This window comes from Gordionus sp. m RMFG-2023, chromosome 5 (assembly GCF_954871325.1).
Source record: "Gordionus sp. m RMFG-2023 chromosome 5, tfGorSpeb1-WG-v2, whole genome shotgun sequence".
Taxonomy (NCBI): domain Eukaryota; kingdom Metazoa; phylum Nematomorpha; class Gordioida; order Chordodea; family Parachordodidae; genus Gordionus; species Gordionus sp. m RMFG-2023.
The window spans coordinates 28,540,721-28,565,799 of NC_088779.1; the positions used below are offsets into that span (position 1 = coordinate 28,540,721).

General features: G+C 28.4%; 1 protein-coding gene across 1 annotated transcript; it reads left to right on the forward strand.

Moving 5' to 3' along the window:
• The first annotated feature begins 8,007 nt into the window (after positions 1 to 8,007).
• Positions 8,008 to 24,579, forward strand: LOC135929562 (aspartyl aminopeptidase-like). Its single transcript, XM_065466206.1, has 11 exons — positions 8,008 to 8,166; positions 8,211 to 8,413; positions 8,453 to 8,578; positions 8,626 to 8,747; positions 13,909 to 14,137; positions 17,460 to 17,537; positions 18,627 to 18,710; positions 20,390 to 20,586; positions 21,107 to 21,248; positions 22,051 to 22,218; positions 24,184 to 24,579. The coding sequence occupies exons 1-11, from the start codon at positions 8,040 to 8,042 to the stop codon at positions 24,229 to 24,231; spliced, it is 1,524 nt and encodes a 507-aa protein (XP_065322278.1). The 5' UTR covers positions 8,008 to 8,039; the 3' UTR covers positions 24,232 to 24,579.
• The last annotated feature ends 500 nt before the right edge of the window (positions 24,580 to 25,079 follow it).

The following is a 25,079-nucleotide window of genomic DNA, read 5'->3' on the forward strand; positions in this document are numbered from 1 at the left end:
AATATATGGCGGATAAATTTCTACATTATTAATTACACGTTTTTAATTATAATGGTATTCCCTTCATATATTTAAAAAAGAATAACTCATCTCAATACTCTACTATCAACTATCATAAAATTTAAGGCGAATGCATCATTATAGTATATTGTTTGGCATGAATGTGAGTTTGCTGATAGAATATCTAACCCTTATAAAACATTGAAAAATAAAGCAGAAAATTACCCAGAGATAAGTTTTATTAATGATATTTATATGTAATTAATATATAGATATGATGTTTAGCAATATATGTATATTATATTGGGTTTTTTATAAAGATATTGAATAAATCTTTACATCAGTATATTAATTAATAACCCCACAATAAATTTACCCTACCTTAGCCTGCCCCACCTTAGATGGCTACGCTCTACCCACCTTCAAAATAATGGGAAGATGTTCCTAATCCCCCATATCCCTTTCACGTAGACGCTGTATCCCCTTGATTTTCTAAAATAACGTTGAACTTGAATCTTAAAAAATGCGATGGCATCGATGTTTTGATTAGATCTGGCATTGCAGGTGAATCCCTATACCAAAATTTTGATTATTGAATAAAAGACATTTTGCTTGGACGTTTCAAGATGCCGATAGGTGATATAAATGCTTGCATGCATTTGGGTATGCCGCGGGAAACTACTAGAGCAAAGTGGAAAGTGAAGAAAATGCCTACCCTTGCTGTCAACATTGGTTTCACTATGTTTTTATTGATATGACCAAACGATTTTGCAGTCAAGCCGTTTTCCAATAGCAAATTTAAACTTATCTGTGGAAAGGAGAAAATTGGAATTATTAGAGGATATGGTTTCCAGGAACTCGTAACCAGACCTTTGGTTACCATAGAGAAAAATTATGAGATCGTCATCATGAAGGCTCGATTTTAGGTATGAGAAGAGGTCTTTGTTGATTGAAACATACTAGTACGAGGTAGGTCGTTGAGTGTTTGGGACTAAGAAATTGTCACATCTGGGCTTCTATAATAATAAGTAGGATGAAAGCTAGCGAATGTTTAGGATGAGAAAGAAAAGCGTATTGATTTCAATTTGAAATTTGACAGGAATTTTGAATAATTTTAGTAAATCAGGATTTAGAAGATATCCAAGGGATAAGGGATTTTAATGTAGTAAATTTTTTTAATTAAACAAAAATGCAATTAGTAAATTAAAGAAAATAACGATGACAATAACACGCACCATTGAATATATAATATAAGATAATCACCGTTGAAAGCCTAACACAAAATTTAAAATAATAATAAAATACTATATATTTAATAGTTGCAGAAATTAGTAAATTATTTTAAGTAAACAAAAACACAATAAATTAGAGAAAATAATGATCACAATAACATGAGCCATTAAATATAAGATTATAAAAATAATCGCTGTTGAAAGCCCATAACCTTCAACACAAATATTAAAATAATAGTAAAATACTATAAATTTAATTGTTGCAAAAGCACATTAGATATTGAAAATTTTATTCATTATTATATTATTCTAGATTAGAAATTGACTTGAAATAAATAAAATATACTCAAAATGATTTAGATTCTAAATCCAGTGTATAAGTGGCGTTACTAAAGGGGGCAGGGGCTCGAGCCCCATAAAAATTTGAATAATCCCCTGAAGCAAAGTTTTTTTTTAATGGCTCCTTAATATCCCCTTGAACTAAAAATAAATTTTTTTAATTGCCCCCTGATAATAACTTTATGAGTAATATATAGATTTAATTTTATTATTTAAAAATTAATAAACTATCTAAATTTTTATTAAATGAATACTATTTTAATTATTAGATTAGATTAACATATATAAATTATATTTTCACTATGTCAGCTTGCAATCAAATTCTGGATTAATAATATATCAATATAACGCATTAATATTAATTTAGCATTAAGAGTTGAAGCTTAATTGATTTTTATTTAAATTATTATATAACCCTAATTAAATAAATATAAACATTTATTAATTGAAAATTAGCAAATTTAATATTGTAATTAGCCCAGTTCAAAATCACTAATCAACTATATTATTGATTTTTAAATTTAATTCATACCTCTTCTTAAATTATTTTCAAGGTCCAAATCCAAATATGTATGGTTGGTTATAAAATATTAGGTAAAATGTCACTTTTACAGAGTATTTGACAGTTATATAATATATTACAGTTAATATTTTAATAAATTTTACTAATAAATTTTTTTTGATAATAAAAAACCATTTGCATTCAAATATTTTACGCTGTCTATTTATTTAAAATATTATTAAAAATTAAGCGTCTAATTATTCATTCCACAATGGATGTAATAAATTAAATATCTTTTCTTCTCTTTTTTAATGTTTCTAGGAAAGCTATTTTTTCTTCTTTGAAAAACATTTTTGAGTTAAATTTTTAATACGAATATATTGTTGATATTATTACAAACTACTATTATTTAAGATATAATATACTACCTAGAGGTAGTGTGATAATAATATATAAAATCTTAGTTGCTTTCATGATATCACTTTGGTTCTTATTTTATAGTTACAAATTGTATCATTTCTAATATGGCATCCTTGCCGTGTAAATAACTCAAGACTTAAATATATTTGCATAATTTCTTCTAGAGATTTTTAGTGTTTTTGTTTTATCAATTTATCTAACATAATAAATTTTGATATGGGTTAACATCGTGAGTGTCATGGCTATGACAAATTAACCAACATCTATTATTTGTGTGGCTATGTAATTTTAATTTAAGATTATTACTACAACTGTTGAGAGCATATGATTACTGTGTAGTCGTTTATATATCATTAAAAATGGAAGATAATCTTTTAGAAATTTAATATCTCACAATAATTTTATCGAATACTTATCTAGCTTCCAACATGTTATCTTAGAGGAAGCTCTAATCACCATTTAGTTTAGTGATTTGGATTAGTCGTTTATATTCTCTTCTTCAAGAATTGTAGATTTGGTTAGGCCTATAAATTTTTCCTTATTAGTCCATTCTATAAAACATTGTCTAAAATGGTAACAGGGAGTTATATTAGTTTCATGACTTTTTGTCAAAGTAAGTTGTTAAGAATTATATAGCCTTATATGGTTTTTAAGAAAACATTATCATTTGAAGCATATGTATGAATTAATTAACATTTTTATCACTTTTAATTCTTATGGCGCACAACAGAAATCGAAAATATTTTACACTGTAATAAATAGATTTTGTAATAAAAAATATTATTTTTAGAAATGTCTTGTATCAGGCGCGTATGCAGGAATTTGATCTGGGGGGGGGGGGGGGGGATAAGAAATTTTTTTAAGAAATATTATTGTTTTTTAAAAATATCAAGCATAAATTTATTAGGACTAATAACTATTCCTAATACACAAATTTAAATTAATGTGAATTATAAAAAAATTATATGTAAAGAATCACAAATGACCCAAAATAGAAATTTGGATTTTTTGAGCCTTTGCACAAAATGTTTCTTAGGAATAATTGTATTTTGTATGTTATATATTTACAATGTAAAATCCAATCTTCGTTGGGATTGAGCTAATTTTTCAATTATCTCATCCTTGCTTGTCGCCAAATGCCTATGAATATTCAAAAGATCCAAACCTTTCAATCTACTTTCACATGTTGTACTTCTTGGTATGTTTTTCAGAGACCTGCTGGCCCGGCCCCTTGCCGGACAATATTTTAATTTTTTTAAATATACCCGGGCCGGGCCCGAATTTTTTTTAAAAAAACACCCGGGCCGGACTTGAATTTTTTTAAAAAAACACCCAAGCCGGGCCTGAATTATTTTAAAAAAAACACCCAGACCGGGCTGTATTTTTTAAAACAGCCTATATTATAAATCGTTATTATTAGCTATAAAAATCAAAAATAAATATAATTTATTTTTAAAATAACCGGGCCGGGCCTGAAAATTTTTTAAAAAAAACCCAGGCCGGGCCTTAAAAAATCTTTAAAAAAATTCCGGGCCGTGCCCTGCAAATGTTACTTCTGCAAGCCTCTGTTTTTCTTCTTAAAAAAGAGAGTGTTTTCTCATTAGTTTACTAATGGGAAGAGTTTATAAACCCTTTTAATACATTGGGAATTTAATCTAAAATGTGTTTGAAATAATGCAGAGCATCCATATCATTTTTTGGGACTATATCAACTATAGTTAATCTTATAAACATAGTTATTCAGCTAGTAAGGCATCATAAGATACTTTTACATCTTCATAATAAAAATTTAATAAATATTTTTTTTCTATCACCATCTGAAAAAGGTTGGGAAGGCTTTTGTGGAAGTATTATTTGCAGATGTAAGTGCTGCATGATGAATTAAAAATTCATTTATTTGGGTTATAAATGTATCTGCATCTAAGATATACTCTTCTACTGATCCTATATTAATGTTTTAACGATGAGCTTGCCTTGCTACAAGTCGAGGGAAACAAATATTAAACACGTATAACTCTGCTTTTGACTCAACAATAAAATATAAAATATGAATTCTTCATCAACGCCCTTATTTTCTTGACTGATAAAATGCTTTCCGCTATTATCATCTTCTTAATCAAATCAATGTCATGTTTTTGAAAAGTAATACTTAAAATAGTTGTATAATTAAATAATACATTCTAATGAGAAATAAAATTTGGAATAAGCATTGAATCCAATAATTTTCTTGCTTCTGAGGAAATATTTCTTTCAGGCCATTGTGATATTTCAGTAATAACAAATAATTGGCCTAACTCCTTAATAGTTGTTAGTGCTTGATGGAAAAGGCTCTATCTCGTTGGACAAGGTTGCAATTTCTTTTTCCCTGTTGGACCAGAAGTTTCAGAAATAATTATTATTTGACTAGAAATTTGAAAATGGTTGATAAATATTACGGCACTAAAAATTTGAAAATAATAAGTAAATATTACACCGGAAAACGTGAAATCGAAATTAATTGATAAAATAACTTATGAACGAGATAATAAATGTAATAAAATATATATTTAATATGAGATACGAATAAATATTAACAAATATAAATTAATATAAACAATAATATTTTTGAAAAATATATCCGGCATCTGCATTTTTTGGCTTTGGGGGTGGGGATTTGCCCCCCTGCCCCCCCCCCGCTCCGTACGCCAATGTCTTGTATTGTTTTAATTATTTATATGCTATTTTGTATGCATAATATAATAAATGACAAAATATATGAAATTCAGAATAATTGTTCAGAGTTAACAAATTTTAAAAAGTATAATATATTAATATAAATCCAGGCCGACCCCCCCCCCCAAGCCCCTCATAAATTTTATTTAGTTGAGCCCTATGAGATTGTAAAGGCTAGCGATGCCCCTGAAGTGTATGGTCATTAGCTGCTAAACACTTATATAATTTTTTATCTTAATTAATATTAGAACCTGTGTTTATGACAATAATCATCATTAAAAATTGGTTAATGATGCTTGGTACCTTAAGGTACCATCTATCAAATTTGAATTTTGTTCATTTTTTATTTGGATAGGCACTACCAAATATATTTATAATATGAAAAATCGTGGTTTTTGGAATGCCTCTATGGCCTAGTATACAAGAGCTTGGTTTACTTATTCCATGGTCCCGGGTTCGAATCCCGAAAATGATCATGTTTTTTTTCTTATTCTAACTTGATGGTTCCATCCTTGGGGGGATAATATATAGGAGGCCGGACTGGACCACGTGATTCCATATAATATATTTAATAATAATGATCTTATTACATTTTAATAAATTTTGGTCGGTATTTAGCAAATAAGGTTGGTATTTAGAATATTTCCATACATTCACTTGGTAGTAAGCATCTTTAACCTTAAAAATTAGGGATGTGAATTGGAACCCGGACCCTGAACCCTCCTGAACCCTCGTATTTTGGCTGAACCCGGACCCGGACCATTTTTAAAAGTGGAGGGCCAAGGGTTCTAGGCAGTGGCGTAGCTAGGAATTTTCCTTAGAGGGGGTCCATACATATAAAACCCCCCAGACCCCCCTTTAACGGGCCTTCGGCCCTTTTGGCCTTCGGCCGGGTTTATCTTACAAATCATAACCATATCTTCGATAATATATAATAAATATATTTTTTTAAAGGCATCAATAATTTGTTTTATAATTTAGTAGATTATTCTCAATCTTTATAATAATACTATCCAGAATAATTTTAATAGTAATATAAAATCCTTCCACAAACAACAAAACCAGAAAAATAAAAATATTATTGGTAATTATTTGTTATAAAGTCACCACTTATAAGTCTTTTGAACTTATAATCTAAAAATAAATTTTTGCTCTGGGAGGGGTCCAAACCCGAAAACCATCCACGTAGCTACGCCACTGGTTCTAGGTGTCAATTTTCATAAATAAAAAAAAATTTTAAAAAATAATATAAATTTTTTTCATTTTTTTTGTGGAATCCCTTATTTTATCTTCGCGTTTTTTTTTCAATTTTCTTCCTGGACTTCCATTTTATTTAGAGATTAATATCATTAGTGTAGGTAATAATATTTTATTATCTAAATTTTTTAATATGCTAAGTTATAGAAATACGTTGATTATTTTTAAGGTGAATTGTGTAATAATATTCTAATTTAAATGATAATGCACAATACGTTGGTCCTCAATTTTATGATGTTAGAACGATTCTTAAGTCTGAAAGATTTCTTATTATAAGAGTATGTGAAGTCATTTTGTCGGAAGATGGTTGGTGCCAAATAAAGGACCTTACTAGTGTATAGTTCCTTTAAAAATGATAATATTAAGACAATCAGAACAATTATGTTTATTTGATTTTTATGGCATATGGATTAGATACCGATTAGATTTAGAAAAATTTACAATCATTTTTATACGAATATTAGAAAACATGAAAATTCGAGAGCAACAATATTTGCAAAATAGTGTTATATACACTTCTAGATATTTAGACCCTCGATATCAAGTTTTATTGAGTATTGAGCATAAAGAAATGGCTTAAGACCATCTTAAGGAATTATGGCATATGCAAGACTCCATTATTTATAATATATTGGAGGCTACGACAATACCTACTGGTTATAGTGATAATAATAATAATGATAGCAACATTGGTGATCTTGAAATTTTACTTTTAGATAGAGAATAGAGAAAAAAAATCAAATTGTCATCAGATAGAAAGGAGGATCAAAAAAAAATGCCTATTGCATCTTTATTAGTAAAATTCTCAGAAGTTAAGAGAATAAATAAGGATATAAATATTTTAAAATTCTGTGAAAAAAATTCTTTAATATACCCAGAATTATATATCTTATCTACAATCTTCATGGCTGTACCGGCGACACAAGTACAATAATTTTATAAAGATAGGTATAGGTAGAATGTAAATTTTCATCTTTGAAATATATATTGTCTTTGTCTACTATTCGTGGAAATATCAAGGATGATATTTTAGAAGAAATTATGATTGTGCGATTGAATAAAACATTTAAAATATAAATTATTTTATTTTTAAATTATTCATTTGTAAATTATAAATATGTAAAAAATAAATGAATGAAAAAAAATCTTATTTTGAGTTATTATTTTTATGTTGCCTAAACCCGGTCCCGAGCCCTGGACCCTGGTTCTTTTTAAATTTTATTCCTTAACCCGAACCCGAACCTGGACCCTTTTTTTTTGTCAAAGGGTTTACATCGCTGTTAAAAACTTGGTTTAAGAATAAATCCCCATATTAATTTTATAAATATTTGGAAAATATATCCGTAATTAGTATTTTATAAACTATAAATTAGTTAACTGAAGATGAGTTTGGGGGCAAAGACCTCAAAAATAATTACGAAAATCAACTAAATTGAATAATTTTACCTAGAATTATTGATCATGTAACAAAATAAAAATGCATTCATAATTTTAAATTTCAAAATTTTCAATTTTTCCCACTTTATAGCTTATATTTATTATAAATTAATTAAATGATTATATAAAATTTATACATTATGAAATCTTATCTCTTATATGTGATAATTTTAAAATTTATTGTTACCTATCAGATTGAGAAGGGCGATGTATTAATTGCAGAAGAGTTTATCAATTATATAAATAAAAGTCCATCACCTTGGCATGGTATATAAAAATATATTATCATAATTATAATTATTTTATATTAGCTGTTGATGCAACAATTAATGCCTTAAAAAAATCAGGATTTGTTGAACTAAAATTAGATCAAATTTGGCAATTAAGAAGACAAGGGAAATATTTTTTGACTAAAAGTAAATCAACACTTTTAGCCTTTATAATCGGAGGAAAGTATATAAATGGAAATGGGTTTTCAATCATTGCAGCTCATACTGACAGTCCTTCCTTGAGAGTTAGTTTTTAAGCCTAATTATATATCTTATAAATGTAGGTTAAACCTATATCAAAGAAAACAAATAAAAATTATGTTCAACTGGGAATTCAAACATATGGTTCTGGAATGTGGTATTCATGGTTTGATAGAGATCTTACTCTTGCTGGTATAATAACATCTCAAGTAAATAATCATTATTTTTTTTAAAAATTACTAAAAAAATTTTCTAGAAAAATTCTTCTATACAGTTTAATCTATTCAATGCAAATAAACCAATACTTAAAATCCCCACAATAGCTACACATTTGCATTCATATCAAAAAGAGTTCTCTATAAATAATGAGTTTCATCTGTAAATATTTACAAATTTATTTTTATATGTCATTTAGCACATATTTATTATTTGCAATTACTGCAAATTCGACCCAAAATTTTTATGTTAGGCTTGATCCCAGCCTATTCTTAATTTAAAAAAATATAAATTACGTACTTTTAAATAAAATAAAAATCTCTAAACTTTTTCCTATCTTAATTTTAATTATCATAAGAAGTAAAAACATCATTTTTTAAAAGATTAATTTTTGGGTATGACCCAACCCATTTTAAAAAATAAGTAAATTTAGGATCTATTTAGATTTATAATTAATTTTTGAGAACTGGTGTACAGTTTCAATCCTCAACTTTTAAAATGAAGCATTTCATTCAACATTTAGAATATAATGTTTAAAAAAAGGAGTTTATGATTTTTTTCCAGTCCACTTTTTTAAATTTCAATATTTTCTTCTTTTATTCTAAGATGAAGATTACATTAAGTACAAGAGAGAAGAACTACATTTCTGTTCACTTTTGATAAAATGTATTTTATTTTGTTATGTATGCTTGATTGAACTAAAAATAAAAATATATGATAATTTGTCTCTAAATTAATAACTATTTAATTTACCTAGCACAATAAAGTATATAAGGGCTAATTAAAATGATGTGGTTGGTAGTGTTGTTAAACGGCTTGTTTTGAGCCGATTTTTAAAAACGGCTAACTCAATATTTCATCTAGAATAATATTACGCAAGCCTGAAGATTTTGTTTGTAGAAGTAACAATGGTTTGGACATCTATTAGCGAAATCTCTAGGCTTATGCAATATTTTTCTGCCTAAAATATTGAGTTAGCCGTTTTTAAAAATCGGCTCAAAACGAGCCGTTTAACAACACTAGTGGTTGGTTAGTTATTTTCTAATAATTTTAAAATTTAATGATTTATATAAAAAAATTGCCTGTAATTAATATTAGTTTGATATGGTTGTCACTAGGGAAGAGGTGCACAGGGGCTTGAGTACCCTGAAAATTTTGAAAAATTGTTTTAATAATAGCTATATATATCACCTATGGTTTATATAATTTTTTACTAAAATTTACAAATTAGTTTTCTTAAATTAATAACTATTTTATTTACCTAACAGAATATATATAAGGACAATGGTTATAATATTTATATTTATAACTATATAAACCAATATATAAAGCAATAACCCCTCCCAATTTATTTGGCACTCTTTGTAGGATCCCATAGGCAAAAAGAAGATATCATTCAGGTATAATATGTGGAGGGGTGGATAAAGGATTAATTAATTATATTATACTCAGTGAATAATTTAAAAACCATTTTAATTTTCTTTTATGAACTACTTAAGTATTTTCTAACTAGTTATATAAATGTTTTGGAAATAGAAAATGAACATATGAGAAGTAATGAATGTGATATTTTATCATTTTTTGATATAATTTTTAAAAATTTTTTATTAAATATCTGGCTGGCCATGATTTTATCTTTTAGCCTAACCTGCTCCAGGTTTATGAAAAATTTTTGCCTAGCCTTATCTTGATTAAAATCCTTTCGCGCCCCAGCAAGATCATTTGTCATCAAAATTTTTAATCAATTAATTTTTATATTTAAAGAATTAATGATTGGTACTAATTTATAAAACAAAATTTATTATTTCGTATTTTATCATTAACCTGTCAAAATTATTATTTTATTATATCAAAATGTCAAAATCATTATTTTATTATCAAAGTACAAGTATTTTTGTTCATGGGAAATATTTTGGGCACAAAGGGGTTAAAAAAAAAATTAGGCATGACCAGGGTTTAGTTTCAAAAATTTTTTTAATGGCCTGACCCATATATTTGGGTCCGGCTTTGGTTGGGCCTGCAATATAAAATTATTACCACAAGCAAAAAACCTGAAAAAAAATGACATCAAATATTGATAAAATTTCTATTATTAATATAAAAATGGCATTCCAAATTGCAATAAAAAAATTGAGCAATGATTTTCTGTGGATTTTATTTTAAAGTCCATCATTATTAGATAGGAAAAAAAATATGCATTTCTATCCAAAATGGTAAAAAATTTATGCTGCATAATAAATGTTAACATCGGTACCTAAAGCTATATCACTTTTTCCATATTTTTACCTGTTACTCAAAATAAAATTAATGCCGTTTACTATAAATTTAAGTTTTTTAAAAAAATGATATTTTACTCATTTTGAATTGAAATCATACTTTACAAGGTGTAATGTTAAATTATCTAATTCTACATTCCACTACGTGCCTTTTGTACGTAAGGTTAAAATATTTAAATAAAATCAAAAAATATATTATTTTTTTTAGAATAAAAACACAAAAGAATATATTTTTTTTTATAAATATATTCAAAAAAATCTACCAAATACCAACCAATTAGCCATTCATTTTATTATTATTTATGTTACAAATAGCAACTGGAATGTTAGTTGATATGATTTTTTATATATAACAAATAACATTTTATATAGAAGAAAAGAAAAGAGGTAATCTTTAAAAAACAAAAGATTTTTAAAAAAAAATTTCCATGATTTATTGTAGAGAACCTGCATAATTTTTGATCATTTTACAGCCTAAATTTTTTTTGTTATTTCTGAATAATTTTAAAAATTGTTTTATTATAAGCCTATACTTGAACCCATTCCATTGGTCACTCGCCCAGTTACCTTCTAAATGTGGCGGTTTAGACCATTTTTTTGCCATTCAATCTTCCTTATCTTCATTTTTTATTCGTCCAGATTTAACACACTCAGTTTTCATATGCTACACCGATCGCTTATTATTTGACGTAACTAACAAATGGGAAGGCTAAGATACCCATTAACACTCATTTACCTTCAATCATCAATCACACACAAAAAATACCGATATATCAGTCAATCCACCTTTAGATTGCATTCAACTCCTTGAATCAACTGACATACTTGATGGTCATGAATGGCTAAAAATCACTCCCTTAGTAGTAACCTTGGTAATTCTTATCAGACGAATAACCGAGAGTCGCCATTGGTTTACCTCTAGGTTGTGACATGGTGACATCGAACGCTAATTACAGGTCGATTTATAGGGTAGCCACGGCCTTAGCGACACCAGCTGATAAAGATTTTAGCCAAAATAATATTATGTAACGCTCATAGATGGTAGAAAGATTTTGAACCTCTATTTGTCAAATCTCGAGGCTTACATATAAATAAAAATCATTAACCAAAATTTCCTAATTTATAAAAAACAATTTAAAAAAACGAAAATCGATATTAAATTCACGCATTCATTTATATAAATGGAAAAATGGTGGCTCATTATTATTATAATGGGGTTTAAAATTTAAAATCTATAAATAACGGGTTGAAATAATATAACTAATTCAAAATATAATAAAAAAAAATTATTGCTATTCATCATCCCTTTAAATTTGAAGGTCGCAAAATTAAAATATTTTCCTATTTTAATTTCCTCTAATTGGTTAAAGTAAAAATAGACCTATTATTTAATTTCTATAAAATATTAAAAAATTAAAAATTACATATCTTTTTTTGGATTTTCATTTCTAATAGAAAAGGTATAAAAAAATTAAATCATTTATTAAATCTTAAATTTTTTTTCCCCTCAAGGAATGACTATAAAATTACAGGTCGACGCGAAAAGACTTTTTGCGTCGGGTTGGGTAACCGCGTTTTTCCGGATCGGGTCGAAAAATTTAAGCGGATTTGCATGGCGGGCCGAAAAGATGCTACAAAATAATGATTTTATGGGTTGGCCAAAAGAATAATTTATAAGCCGGGTCTAAATAAAATGGATTATTAAATATTTTAGATTAAAACAAATATATACATTTATTTATAAAAATTTGAAAAATCAAGGCACCCTCTTATATAAAGTAAGAATTATATTTTTGACAAAAATTATATCCACTAGGATAATAAAAAAAATAAGCAAGCAAGCACTATCAAAAGGGAGTTACTATTCCCCTTCCCCCGATTTTGGGAAGTTTATTCTCAACCATCATTTGACAAAAACTCTATTCCTTAAATTACATATTTTGATACGTAAAAAAAAACATTTAAAACAAAAAAAATATTGTTTTTTTCGAATGTAATCATTTTTTTAAGTTGAATTAAATAAATTTCTAATTCGAAAAAAAAATTTTTTTTAAAATTTTAATCTCAAAACTATTTTTGTTTTCGATTTGATTCAACTTCTTATTACATTTACATTAGAAAAATAGAATCTTACATGCTAGAGACTAGAAGTCTGCAATGAGCGGATTTTCAGCAAAGATGCCAGCCCAATCGTTGTTTTAAAATTTTTTTAGTTTTAATCTCAAAACTATTTTTGTTTTCGATTTGATTCAGCTTCTTATTACATTTACATTAGAAAAATAGAATCTTACATGCTAGAGACTAGAAGTCTGCAATGAGCGGATTTTCAGCAAAGATGCCAGCCCAATCGTGGTTTTAAAATTGTTTTAATCCGCCCGCTCATCCATTTTTAATTTTACCCACCCTACCGCCCATTATTTTACAATTTTATTTAACCCGCCCGCCACTTAAAAAACCCGACCACGCCCGCTACAAATATGGGCGGGCGGGTTAAAAATCCGCCCAATGCGGACCTCTACTAGTGACTTCTTTGAATTTCCTTTTGTTTCAGGTAAATATTGATATGCCACATTGGTTAAAAGGCCTAACCCAAACAAGCTTAAAAAAATAGATTTGAATTCTTCACGGCTGTTGTAAAAATATGGTGTTCGTTTATTTTGGGGGTCAGGCCCAATGACATATAATAATACCTAGACCGACGATGTTTTTATAATAATTCATTAGAAAGCGTCGTTAAATGCAAATCAGCTGGATCCATTTTTAACCTATATAGTAATTATCATCTTAAAAACAACTACTATAAAATTGGTAACTTGCTTCCTTAATTATCTCGATGATCAGGCAATTCTTTAATAAAGTTTGTGTCAGACAAATGGCGTTTTCAGCTGTTTTTTGATGTACACTTTTAATGAAATCGTCAGTCTAGGTATTATTATATGTCATTGGTCAGGCCTTAATTAGGTTAGGAAATATTTAAGATATAATAGTGTATAAATGATGAATATACCGATAAATGTAAATATAATTTTTAAAACGAATTTGATAAGAGTACCCATTCTATCTCTCAAGCTGGAGGACAAGGAGACCAATGAGACATCCAATCATCAAAATTCATTAACTTCCAGTTCCGACTCTATCAAAAAAACTTTGAATCAAAAATATTTTTCCGACGGTCACGATCGGAACCTCATGGAGTTTATCGCGAACACCCTGAATTTGACTTCGCCCCACCAAATATTGGACATGGATCTATGCTTAGCCGATACTCAGCCCGCGGTACAAGGAATTATATTCTTAAGATCTATCATAACCTAAAGATAACTTGCTTTCGGTTCAGTTATAACTATAATCGTGACCTTAGTGTTTCATAAAATTTTTGCCTTTTTGCCCTTATATGTATATTATGGTCGACAGACAATCTATACATTATTATTCTTGGTTCTTGGGTATTTTAATCGGTTCCGATTGATTAGTTGATCTTTGCCCCCCCCCTATGATTATTCAACTTTTTAAAATTTATTTGCCTCCTAATTTTAATGAGACTAGTGGAAGGTCAACCAAAATCAGTTCCCCTTCAAAATCCGTAAAACATTCGGGAAAATGTCGGCCACATTCAGATTAAGCTTAGAAAAACTAATGCCGGAGGAGGGAGGGGAAAATGAGCTATACATATTCCTTTTATACCCCCTTGACAATACAGATTCAATATGGAGAGCAAAAAAGTTTTTAATAAAAAAGTTGATCTGCAAAGTTAGGCCCGGCCCGGACTCGGGTCTAATTCTATTTAAAATACTCGGGCCGGGCTGGGCCTAATACTTAAAAAAATTCGGGCTGGGTCTGGTCGGACCTTGGAAATTTTTTTAAATATATCTTAAATTTATCGATTTTATATTGAATTTTTTATGTAAAATAAAAAATATTTGATTTTATTTATTGAAACTAAACGACATATAACAGCTGTCTTTTATTTTGAAGTAATTATAAAAATTAATTTCTATATTTAAATAAATTAGGGCCGGGCCGGCAAATCTTTGTAAAAAAAATTTCGGGCAGGGCCGGGCATGAAAAATTACGACCGATGCAGATCACTAACTTGATTAAATAAGATAATAGGATAGGACCGTCAATATGAAGCAGAAATTATATCTTACTTGCACTCAAAATATGGGGGGGGGGGGAATTGGAAAAGTTAAAAATAAGATTAAAAAATTACAATTTATAGAATAAAGCAAAAAAAAATAATAGTTAGATGCATTAAATTACAACACCATAAACTTCTACTTAAAATTAATGTACAATAAATATATATTTTACCGAATGCTTTGCTGAAATTTTTTATATAGACCATTATAATACTCATACGACGATATAGCGAGCCCATCATACACACACTCACAAAACATCCTGACCCCTTACCCCTACAGGCAATTGATCTATGGAAGCCCCTCTCATTAGTCGATCCTCCATCGTCGGCACTACAGAAGGATTGGGATAACCTCTAGTTGACAACTCCGTTGCATACCTTAAATCGAGGAATAGGAAAAAATAACTTGCAGTTCAACAGCTTTTAAGCGACTAAAAAAAATTATTTTAGAAATTTATACAAAAGTACAATAATTTTATCAAAATTCAATCTAGAAAATGTTAATTTACCTTATAAACTCTCATTTTTTGTTTCCTGCATCTATCTAATCCTTTGCTAAAGATCATGATTATATCGGGATCGAAGAACAGATGGACATAAACACCCAATAAAGGGTAACTAAATTTTATGGTCGCTACGATTAATAGTGCGCGCTTCGAGTTCAGAGATCTATTTTTTAGAGATGTTTGGGATCCAGCAGAGAAGAAATACGAGATGTAGGGTAGATTAAAACATATTATGGCGACGCATTGCGCTATTATCAATTTGTAAAATTTAAAGGAGGAGATTTTAGACCGGTTTCCATTTGTACCGATCCTTATTATAGATGTATCCGGGTTTTCTTGTGTTTTTGCCGTTTCTTTCCTTATACCTCGAGCTGATGTCGCAAGACCGTTACAGTTAGGTCGGATCCTTTTATTTCATTATGCAGAACCGCTACCACACCGATGTTGCCTGCAATGACAATAACTATCATCAATAAATACATAAAAAAACATTAAAATTATATCGTAGTTTTTCCTCCAATTCCTTATTGGCGAGAGATAATATATTCTTCTCTTGCATTCTATCAGACTTTAATAGAATCGTTTCGGTTTGCTAAACGTAATCGACTATCAAAATGGATGTAATCCCGACAGACTAAAAGTATCTTGGAGGTATCTGTATACGGTATAGCTATTAAAATGTTGCAAATGGTGAGAGCTATAGTAATAATCATCACGTGTTTAAAAGTAAAATATGTGTTATACAAGAATGGTTTGCATATAGCCATAGTTCTATCGATCACTTGAACGATTGTCATGTAATTGACGTTAAAAGAGCACATCTCGTCGATTGCCAATAAAAATTTTACCATATAAAATGTATTCGCGTGTTAATCCAAGATTTTTGAACTCCAAAACGGGCCAGAATATATAGTTGATGCATGACACCACGTCAAAAATCAAGACGTAGTACATGTAAATGTAATAATGGCTTTTCCGTTTCAATCTAAAACTGGTCACGAATTATATAAAGTTACCTAACCATCCCAATGTTAGGTTGAACGTAATCATGTCCCTGAAAATGTGCGCGTTATATCGTTCCTTAAAAAATCAGAGTATTCCGCGATTTGCGTATATAAGACGGTTAAATTGTCAGCATTTACTTGACTTAACATCTTAATTTATCAAGAAAATATAAAAATGAATAAAGTTATTATATATGTGTATGTGTTTGCCTCAACTGATGTATCGATTTAAAATCGAGTATAGAAATACTTTAAGTTGTAATTGTTTCATGATCCATGTAACTCCAACTGAGTTTTTATTTTATTTTATAAAATTAGAAAAGATAGTTAAAACGGCGATAAAGATCTCTTTATTTTATCTTTTATTTTTTAAATGTATTTTTTTTTGACAGATATAAAATATTTCATGTAGGGATAAAAGCTTTATCTTTAAAGCACACTTTTATAGCATCATGGATTATATTTAAAAAATATATATATAATACAAAATACGTCATTCTATAAATAAGTGGGAAATACAAGTTCCCCCTCTACCCCCCCCCTCCCCTAAAAACAAGTCATGATTTTATTTTAATATAATAATTTGTTTTTTATTTTGTTTTTTTTTAAATAAAAAAAACTTAAAATTCCGATATATTATATAAATTCTTCGAGAAGGAAATTTCATTTCGATTATTTTATTTTAACGGCGATACAATTTAAAATGGCGTAAAGTTTGAGAAGTAGAATATTTTAAATCTCAAAGTTTTTATAAGCTATTACCTTTTTTTTTAAAAAAAACGCCTTGCCGCTACTCTTCAAAAGAAATAGCCCGTTATCTCTAAAAGTTACCAAAAAATAATCGCGCGATACTTAAAAAAAATCCAACCTTTTTCTAACCGAACCCAAATCTTAATCTTCACCTTAAATTATTTTAGAATGCATTATATAATTTTAAATTTTAGACTTTGGGAGGACTCAACGACGAATTTATCTTTGCTCCCAGATTAGACAACTTGTTTGGAAGTTTCACAGCGTTCAAAGTATTAATTTTTTTTTAAAAAATGATTTTAAATGTATTTTTAAAGTAAAACACGTGATACGCTATAAAAACGTTTCGTCCTCTAGTTGCGGATTGCAACAGTCAAACGGGATGTTTAATATAAGGCGAAAAAATGAGGAGACTTTCCGGGTATTTGTACGCGCAATCGTACTAGGACTATTACTTAAACATCTGCTCTGATTAAAAAGAGAATACCGTCCTCACCCTTAAATTGCATATGTATTTTAATTACTTTATAAGGCAAGGTAGGACCCATTTTAATTTTAAATTACTTTTATATCCATCTTAAATTGGGTAAATACTGAGTGAACAACTTTAGTTATTATTCCACAAGAAAATTTTAAAACGTCTTCTAAAAGTATAAAATCAAGCCATGTTCGGGTCAATTTTTTTTTGATGATTTGATACTAGACGCGATCAGTTACGCTGTGTTTTTTAGTAAACGCGTTATGTTTAAGCGTTGCGTTATTTAACCCTATCAAAATCAAAGCTATATCTTGATAGCGATAATATTTAGATAATACATATCTTCTGCTTTATAACAAATATATTTAATAAAAATTATCTTCTGCTTTTAAATAAAAAATGTTAATAAAAACTTATAATGTTATTTCGCTAACTATTTTTATAATCTTATCGCATATTTTTTTTTGTCATAACGTTGCCCTGTATTCACATTAGCGCTGAAAAATATATGTTGCGACGATTTCAAAAATTATTAATGCTCATGATAAATCAGCTGTGATTTCGAGAGCTTTAAATAAAGCAACGCTTGAAAATGAGACCTTATGGCCCTTTACCTCTGACTAATTTTGAATAATAATTAATATGAGAATTACACCCACGCTCTTGAATATTCTAGAAGAAGAAAAATTCCTTTATCCCGATCACTAGTGTAAGATTAATATATTTATTTTTAAAGAAAAACTAAAATGGGAATAGGGGGGTATGTCGAGAATCAAATTAGACCTCTTTACCAAAAATTTTGGTTAATTTTTGATATATAATTTCCTTGAAACCTTATTTTTTTTTAAATTTTAAAAATACTTGAATTTTTAAAAAAATAAAGGGGTTTTTGGAATCTTTGAAAGGCTCTTCCTCACTGAAGCACGAAACCAATGTACGCGTCTTAGCGCTATTCGACCACGAAGAAGTTATAACCTTTCTCTTTCGTTGTGATTTAAATGTATAGTTATTAGTGAAGGTCAACGGTCCAGTCCTATCGATCTTAGACCGGGACCGGGCCGGATCGATTGTCTGACCGATCTTTTTGAGGACCGTGGTCCGGACCGGTCTTTTTATTTTTTACGGTCCGGACCTCATTATTTAAGTTTTACTGTTCAATTAATATAATTTTTTTGTATATCTTATTTTATGACATTTTTCTAGATTTCTCAAGAAACTGTCTGTTGTTCTAAAAGCTTGTAATTCTGATGCTTGATTTTGTATATTTGTACCATTTAATAATATTTTTACAATTGGATCTTTCGCAGTTTCATCTCTAAGTTCTTTTCTTGTTAATTAAGAACTTATTTTTCCCTGTGATTATAACATCATCTAAATAAACTGCTGTATCTTTACAATCAGCCAGTAAATCGTCCATATATCGTTGAAATATTATTGGTGCTGTAGCTATACCAAAAGGTAATCATAAATAGCGGTATTAATTCTTCAAACGTTGGTAAAATGTGATAGTTTTTTAGTAGAAATTTATTTAATCTTACTTTGAAATCTCCACATAATCGTAGTTCACCTGAAGTGCAACTTCTAGTTTTGGCCTCATTTTAATTTTTTGGTTGTTTATTAATACCTCAATTGTTGCATGTTGCCCATATTTGTATATTTTTCTTATTGAGACATCCGAATCGTCTTCTTTATTGTTGTAATTTCCGTAAATCTTTTCTTTAGTACAACATACGGCGAAGTGGTTTGGTTTCCTACATTTGCTGCACAATTTTCCGTAGGAGGGACAATTTTTAATAGCATGAAACCGATTACAGAAATAGCATGGTTTTCTCCAATTACCATTATTATTTGTATGGTAGTTATTATAGCCGGGCACTAGTTCTCTTTTTACATATGCTTTATTATCCTTTTGATAGTGCCTTTTATCATTATTATTATACTGCCGATTATTTTTATCATGTTGATTTATCCGATTATTATTATCATGTTTATTCGGCTCTTTGATTTTGTATACCATTTTAGCAGACCTCCTCTATATTCCTAGGATAGAGTATTTTTTGATATCTTATGTTTATTACTCCATAAGCTATAAATAATTTTTTTTAAAGTGGCGTCACTTTGAGGAATATTTTTCACATTTAGTATATATTTGATATAATCAACGTAGTCCTCGATGGAACAATCTTCTTTTTCAAAGTAGAATAATTTTATCCATAATTTCTAAATATATATATAATTTTTTTTACAAACAGAAATTTTTTTTTATAATTCTATATATTATTAAACTTGACCGAAAACCGCGCGACTTATATTTTTTTTTATTTCGTCGCCATTTTTTATAGTCAAAACAATAGATTCTTTATTATAAAATTGTTTCCTATATATAGTCTTTTATAATTATGTCATTTAACTTCTACTAATATGCAATTACATTGACCTCCATAATATAATATTAAATATAAGAAAGTTATAATAATATATAATTAAGTAACCTTTTAAAATATATATTAAACATTCAAATGTAACAATAGAAGATTATTTGATATATGTCCTATAAAAGTCACCAAGAACAATTTCTTATTTAGTATTTTTTTAAAAAAGGCGCAATAAAAAATATGCACTTCTTATTTTTTGGCATTATAAAAGGTAGGATCGAGGAGTAACCAAGGGGCGGGATCCTCCTTTACGAAGTCGGTACTGAGAAGATTGGCTACCTCGCCCTTATCTTCGCTGGGTGACGAAACAAATTCTGACGGGGGTTATGACGATGCCTTCGAACGGGCCATAGAGAAATCGTTTTTGATAAGCTCGGACCAAGCCCACGCTGTGCACCCTAACTACGTGTACATTTAAATAAAATAATTTGGAATGAGGGCTGAAATACTCTTAAAAATTTTTGTATGGCCCTTGTATGTAGTAAACGCCGATACCGCAATGTTGCTCATCAAAATGAAATGTTAAATTATACGGCTATGCTATCGTTTAACCATGAATTACGCTTCTCTTATCGCCATATTTCGCGCTTACTATAAAGAGGCCTTATTACGTATTACGACATAACCCAAACAGACGATTAATTTATTTAAAGGTGTACGTACATTGAAGTCAGCTGTAGTCGATTTTATTATTGGGTGTAATGTGCGTCATTGAATACTTCGTCTAAATGCCTGATTTTCGATGTACGTACACTTTTTAGATGTGTGAATCGATGTGCCTGATCCAAAACATTTTATGCGAATTAAAATTTCCAATTTTTCGATATTTTGCCCGACCTTTATAAAAAAAAAATGTCGGTTATATTGAGATTTTATCCATGAGTAAAGATATTTTAATACTTTAATACCTTTGCAATAAAAAATTAAGAGAGGCCCACGAATCTAATCATCAGGTGAAATTGGATGAAGGCTTGGTTATTAAATATGACGGTGACCAAAGATACTCTACTACAGCTTTGACGGCTTCTGTACTGAGACTCATAGCCCAGGCCAAAAATATACCGCTTCAAGTTAATGGGGAAAAAAATATAAATATGATAATTTACAAAAAGTGTATAATATAAATGGTTATTATAAATTGAAATAGTGTCCCGTAATCCGCTAAAAAAATCTTGGCCAAGAATAATTTGGATTAGCCTAAGAATCGGCTAAAACTAATTAGGCATCTATTACCTTGAATTCATAGTGGCGCGATTGCGATAACGATTTAACAGCTGATTGATTTTTAAAATCTGTTTATGAGATCAATTTTTATTTGTTAATATTAATTTTATCTTTAATTCAAATTTTAATAGTAATCTAAGAAATAATGATTTTAATAAAGAATAATTGATCTCATAAATATATTTTAAAAATCAATCAGCTGTTAAATCGCAATCGCGCCACTATGAATTCAAGGTTAAGGAGCTCGCCTAATAGTCCCTCAGCGTTACGTTAAAATAAGCCTAGCCTTAATGATTTATTTTGATTTGTTAATAATTATTTTATTTATTACGTAACCCTGACGGGCCGATTAGGCGACCTTCTTGACTGATACCTAATTTTTGACTAATTAGGTTTTAGCCGATAATTATGTTACCCTAAAAACGGCTGAGCCGTTTTAGTCGGCTAAAATCAGCTGATGGCGCAGCATTACTCTAAAGGATTAGAACCGCGAATCGATATGATACACGGCCACTTGTTTTTTTAGAATATTTATACTCAATTTAAAATAAATTTTGCCATTGTTCCTCAATCCTCCGCACACCTCAATAAAATGAAATCACTTATCATTTTTTCATCAAAGGAAAATTTTCTTTTTTTCCCAAATAGGCTTTCATAAATCGCAACGATGAAAGGGGCGGATCAACTATAGGTCCCATTCTATCTTCACTCTTAGGAGTTAGAACTATTGATGTCGGAGCCCCGCAATTATCGATGCACTCTATCCGAGAAACCTGCGCTACTGTTAGCGTCAGCCAAGCCATTAGACTTTACAAAGTTTTTTAAAAAAAATATATATATTTGGATTGTTAAAAACTACTTTTCAGTATTTGTATCGTAAAAATAAAATAATTGTTGGCGAAAATATCCTTCATCTTATAATGCAATTTATGAATAACTAGAGCTATAATCGTTACTTCACAAAATGTAACGCATTACTTGTTACGTAAAAAATTATTTAAATAATATATATTTAAAAAAATTTTTACAAAAAAAATTGTACACCTTTAATTTTTATCTATATAAGAATTTTCACAACATTATAATACATATAAAACTATGAAAAATATATATCTCCACGCATGCATGTATTGAGATTACATTTGGCCGACATATTTCTAATGAGATTTTTTTTTGTCGAATAATAGAAGATTTCCGCAGCTGTCCTAGTATTGTGGGAAATTTTCCTTCTATTACTCGCCTTTAATTTTTATCTGATATAAGAATTTTCACAACATTAAGAATAATACATATAAAACTATAAGAAAATTTATATCTAATTGGCATGCACGCGTGTATTGAGATTACATTTGACCGACATATTTCTAATCAGATTTTTTGTGGGATATTAAAGTTGCCCACAGCTATCCTAGTATTGTAGGAAATTTCCCTTCAAAGTATTTTTTTAGAAACTTAATGTGTCCCCTAATTTAATAAGAATGGCACTAATTGACATTGATAAATTTGAGAAAGGTGTATTTGACTATTTTATTAGATTTTTTTGCGGTTTCTGCAGAATGGTGATTATTATTATTAGATCTAGCTAATATAACGATACAGGAATAGTTCCTTGCAAGGGGCACACCCAGCTGCTGATGTAGATTTTAAAAAATTTTGATCAGATACACAAGAGCCGCTTATACTCAATACAGCTTTCACTGTGCTAAACTCATGTTGTGCAGAGGATGGGAGAGTTTGTATCATATTTAATAAATAATAATTTTAATTGGGGGAAATTTAAAAAAAATACATATTAGATCATCTTCTCAAGAATATTCCTTCAAATCCTCATCAAATTTTGTTTTTAGCTTTATCAGAATTAAATTCGAATTTATATTTTTGCTTTCATATGTTTTTTAGGTAAAAATTTGAATTAGGACACACTCTACACTTACAAAGTTTTCTTTATAAAAATATTTCACACTGGGACCAGGACAGAGTTAAATAATTTTCATCTGAAAAAATAAGTACTATCGATATTGACAAATATTTTATAAAGTAAATTATAAATATTAGAGAATATTAATTAACATTTGATTGATTCACTATTAATGAAATTAACAATCTTGACTATAACAAATATAATAAATTAAATAAAAATATATGAAGAAATTAAAAACTTGGCTTATATTATTTAAAAAAATATAATATATAATAAAATATATTTTATCCCATATTTTTTAATAAAAATATTTTAAAGTAACGTTTTACATTACTGTAACTCAAAAATCGTTACTTTTTGAAACAAGGAACGGATGACCTTCCTTTCCCTCAAAATGGATAATTCCATTAGTAAGGACGTTACTTTTCAGCACAATATTAAAAAAATGCTTCTTAATTAATAATTTGCCACAATGGGTAATACTTTTTCTTAAATGACGTAACAACGCCACCATTTTCCTATAATAATATAAAGGAATCAGAATTGAAAATTTTCCTTTCTTAGGCCACACTATATTCTAGAAAAATTCGGTTTTTTTTTATCAAAATAAATTTTTCCATGTAAGATTAAAGTTCTGAGGTTCGATTTAAATTTCCTAAATATTATAAGCGTTTATCTGAAGGAGTTCATAAGATTCTTTACGAGGTACGATTACATCTTTAAAAGCCGCCATTTTTAATTACAAATCATTTCATTGACATTGTAACATTTTTTGGTGGTAAGGCTAAAGTCGGCATTAATTACATTTTTTTTATATAAACACTTGTAAAAATTTAATATATTATATTTATATATGCTAGGAATTTTACGAGAATTATTCCAAACTGAATTTGTCCGAAATTCGCTGAGATGGAGTGTTTCGATTAACTTATCTCCGCTTCGATTTTTTTTTTAGAATTTTTTAATGCTTTTTAAAATAAAATTATATTTAATAATAAATATCAATTTTAAAGTCTACAAAAATATTATTTATTTTTTTAAAGATTATGTCAATAATTTTTTTTTAAAAAAGTAAAAATATTTTGATTCAATCATGCAAAATATCGATTTATAAAGAATTATTTAATAATTTAAGTTTTTAAAACAACGTTTTTACAATTTGTAACCTTTTTTTTAAAAAAAAATATTCAATACTGACTCCATTTTATAGGAGGTAATGTGTTAACATTAATTATGTACCTCATAACTTGTTTACTTTACGATATCTTCACATTGCAATTTTAAAAAAATTTTTACAATTATTTATTGGCATTATTAATATCATTAAATATTTATAATTTTTACCAATATATTTAAATATATTTATTTATATATGTTTAAATTTATAGCTATATATTTAACTTTAAAGAATTCATATTATAGATATTTAATTTTAAATAAATTATATTATTATTATTTATTAATAAATTATCAAAAATATAACTAAGACATGTTATTTAATGAAAAGAATCAATATGAATTCGCCTATTTTTAGGCATTGCATTACATAACCAAGATGCAATCGACATTTAATATTCGATGTCGTTCCATACATTCAATTTATTTATCCGATGCCCAAAAAATATTGTTGTTAAATCATCCTAATTTTGATATGAACCTCTAGATTAGCATCAGTTCTAAAGTTGGCTAAAATTGGTAACGGAAAATAATTCCTCGGAAAAAAAAATCCCCAATAATAATTCTTAGAAAAAAAATA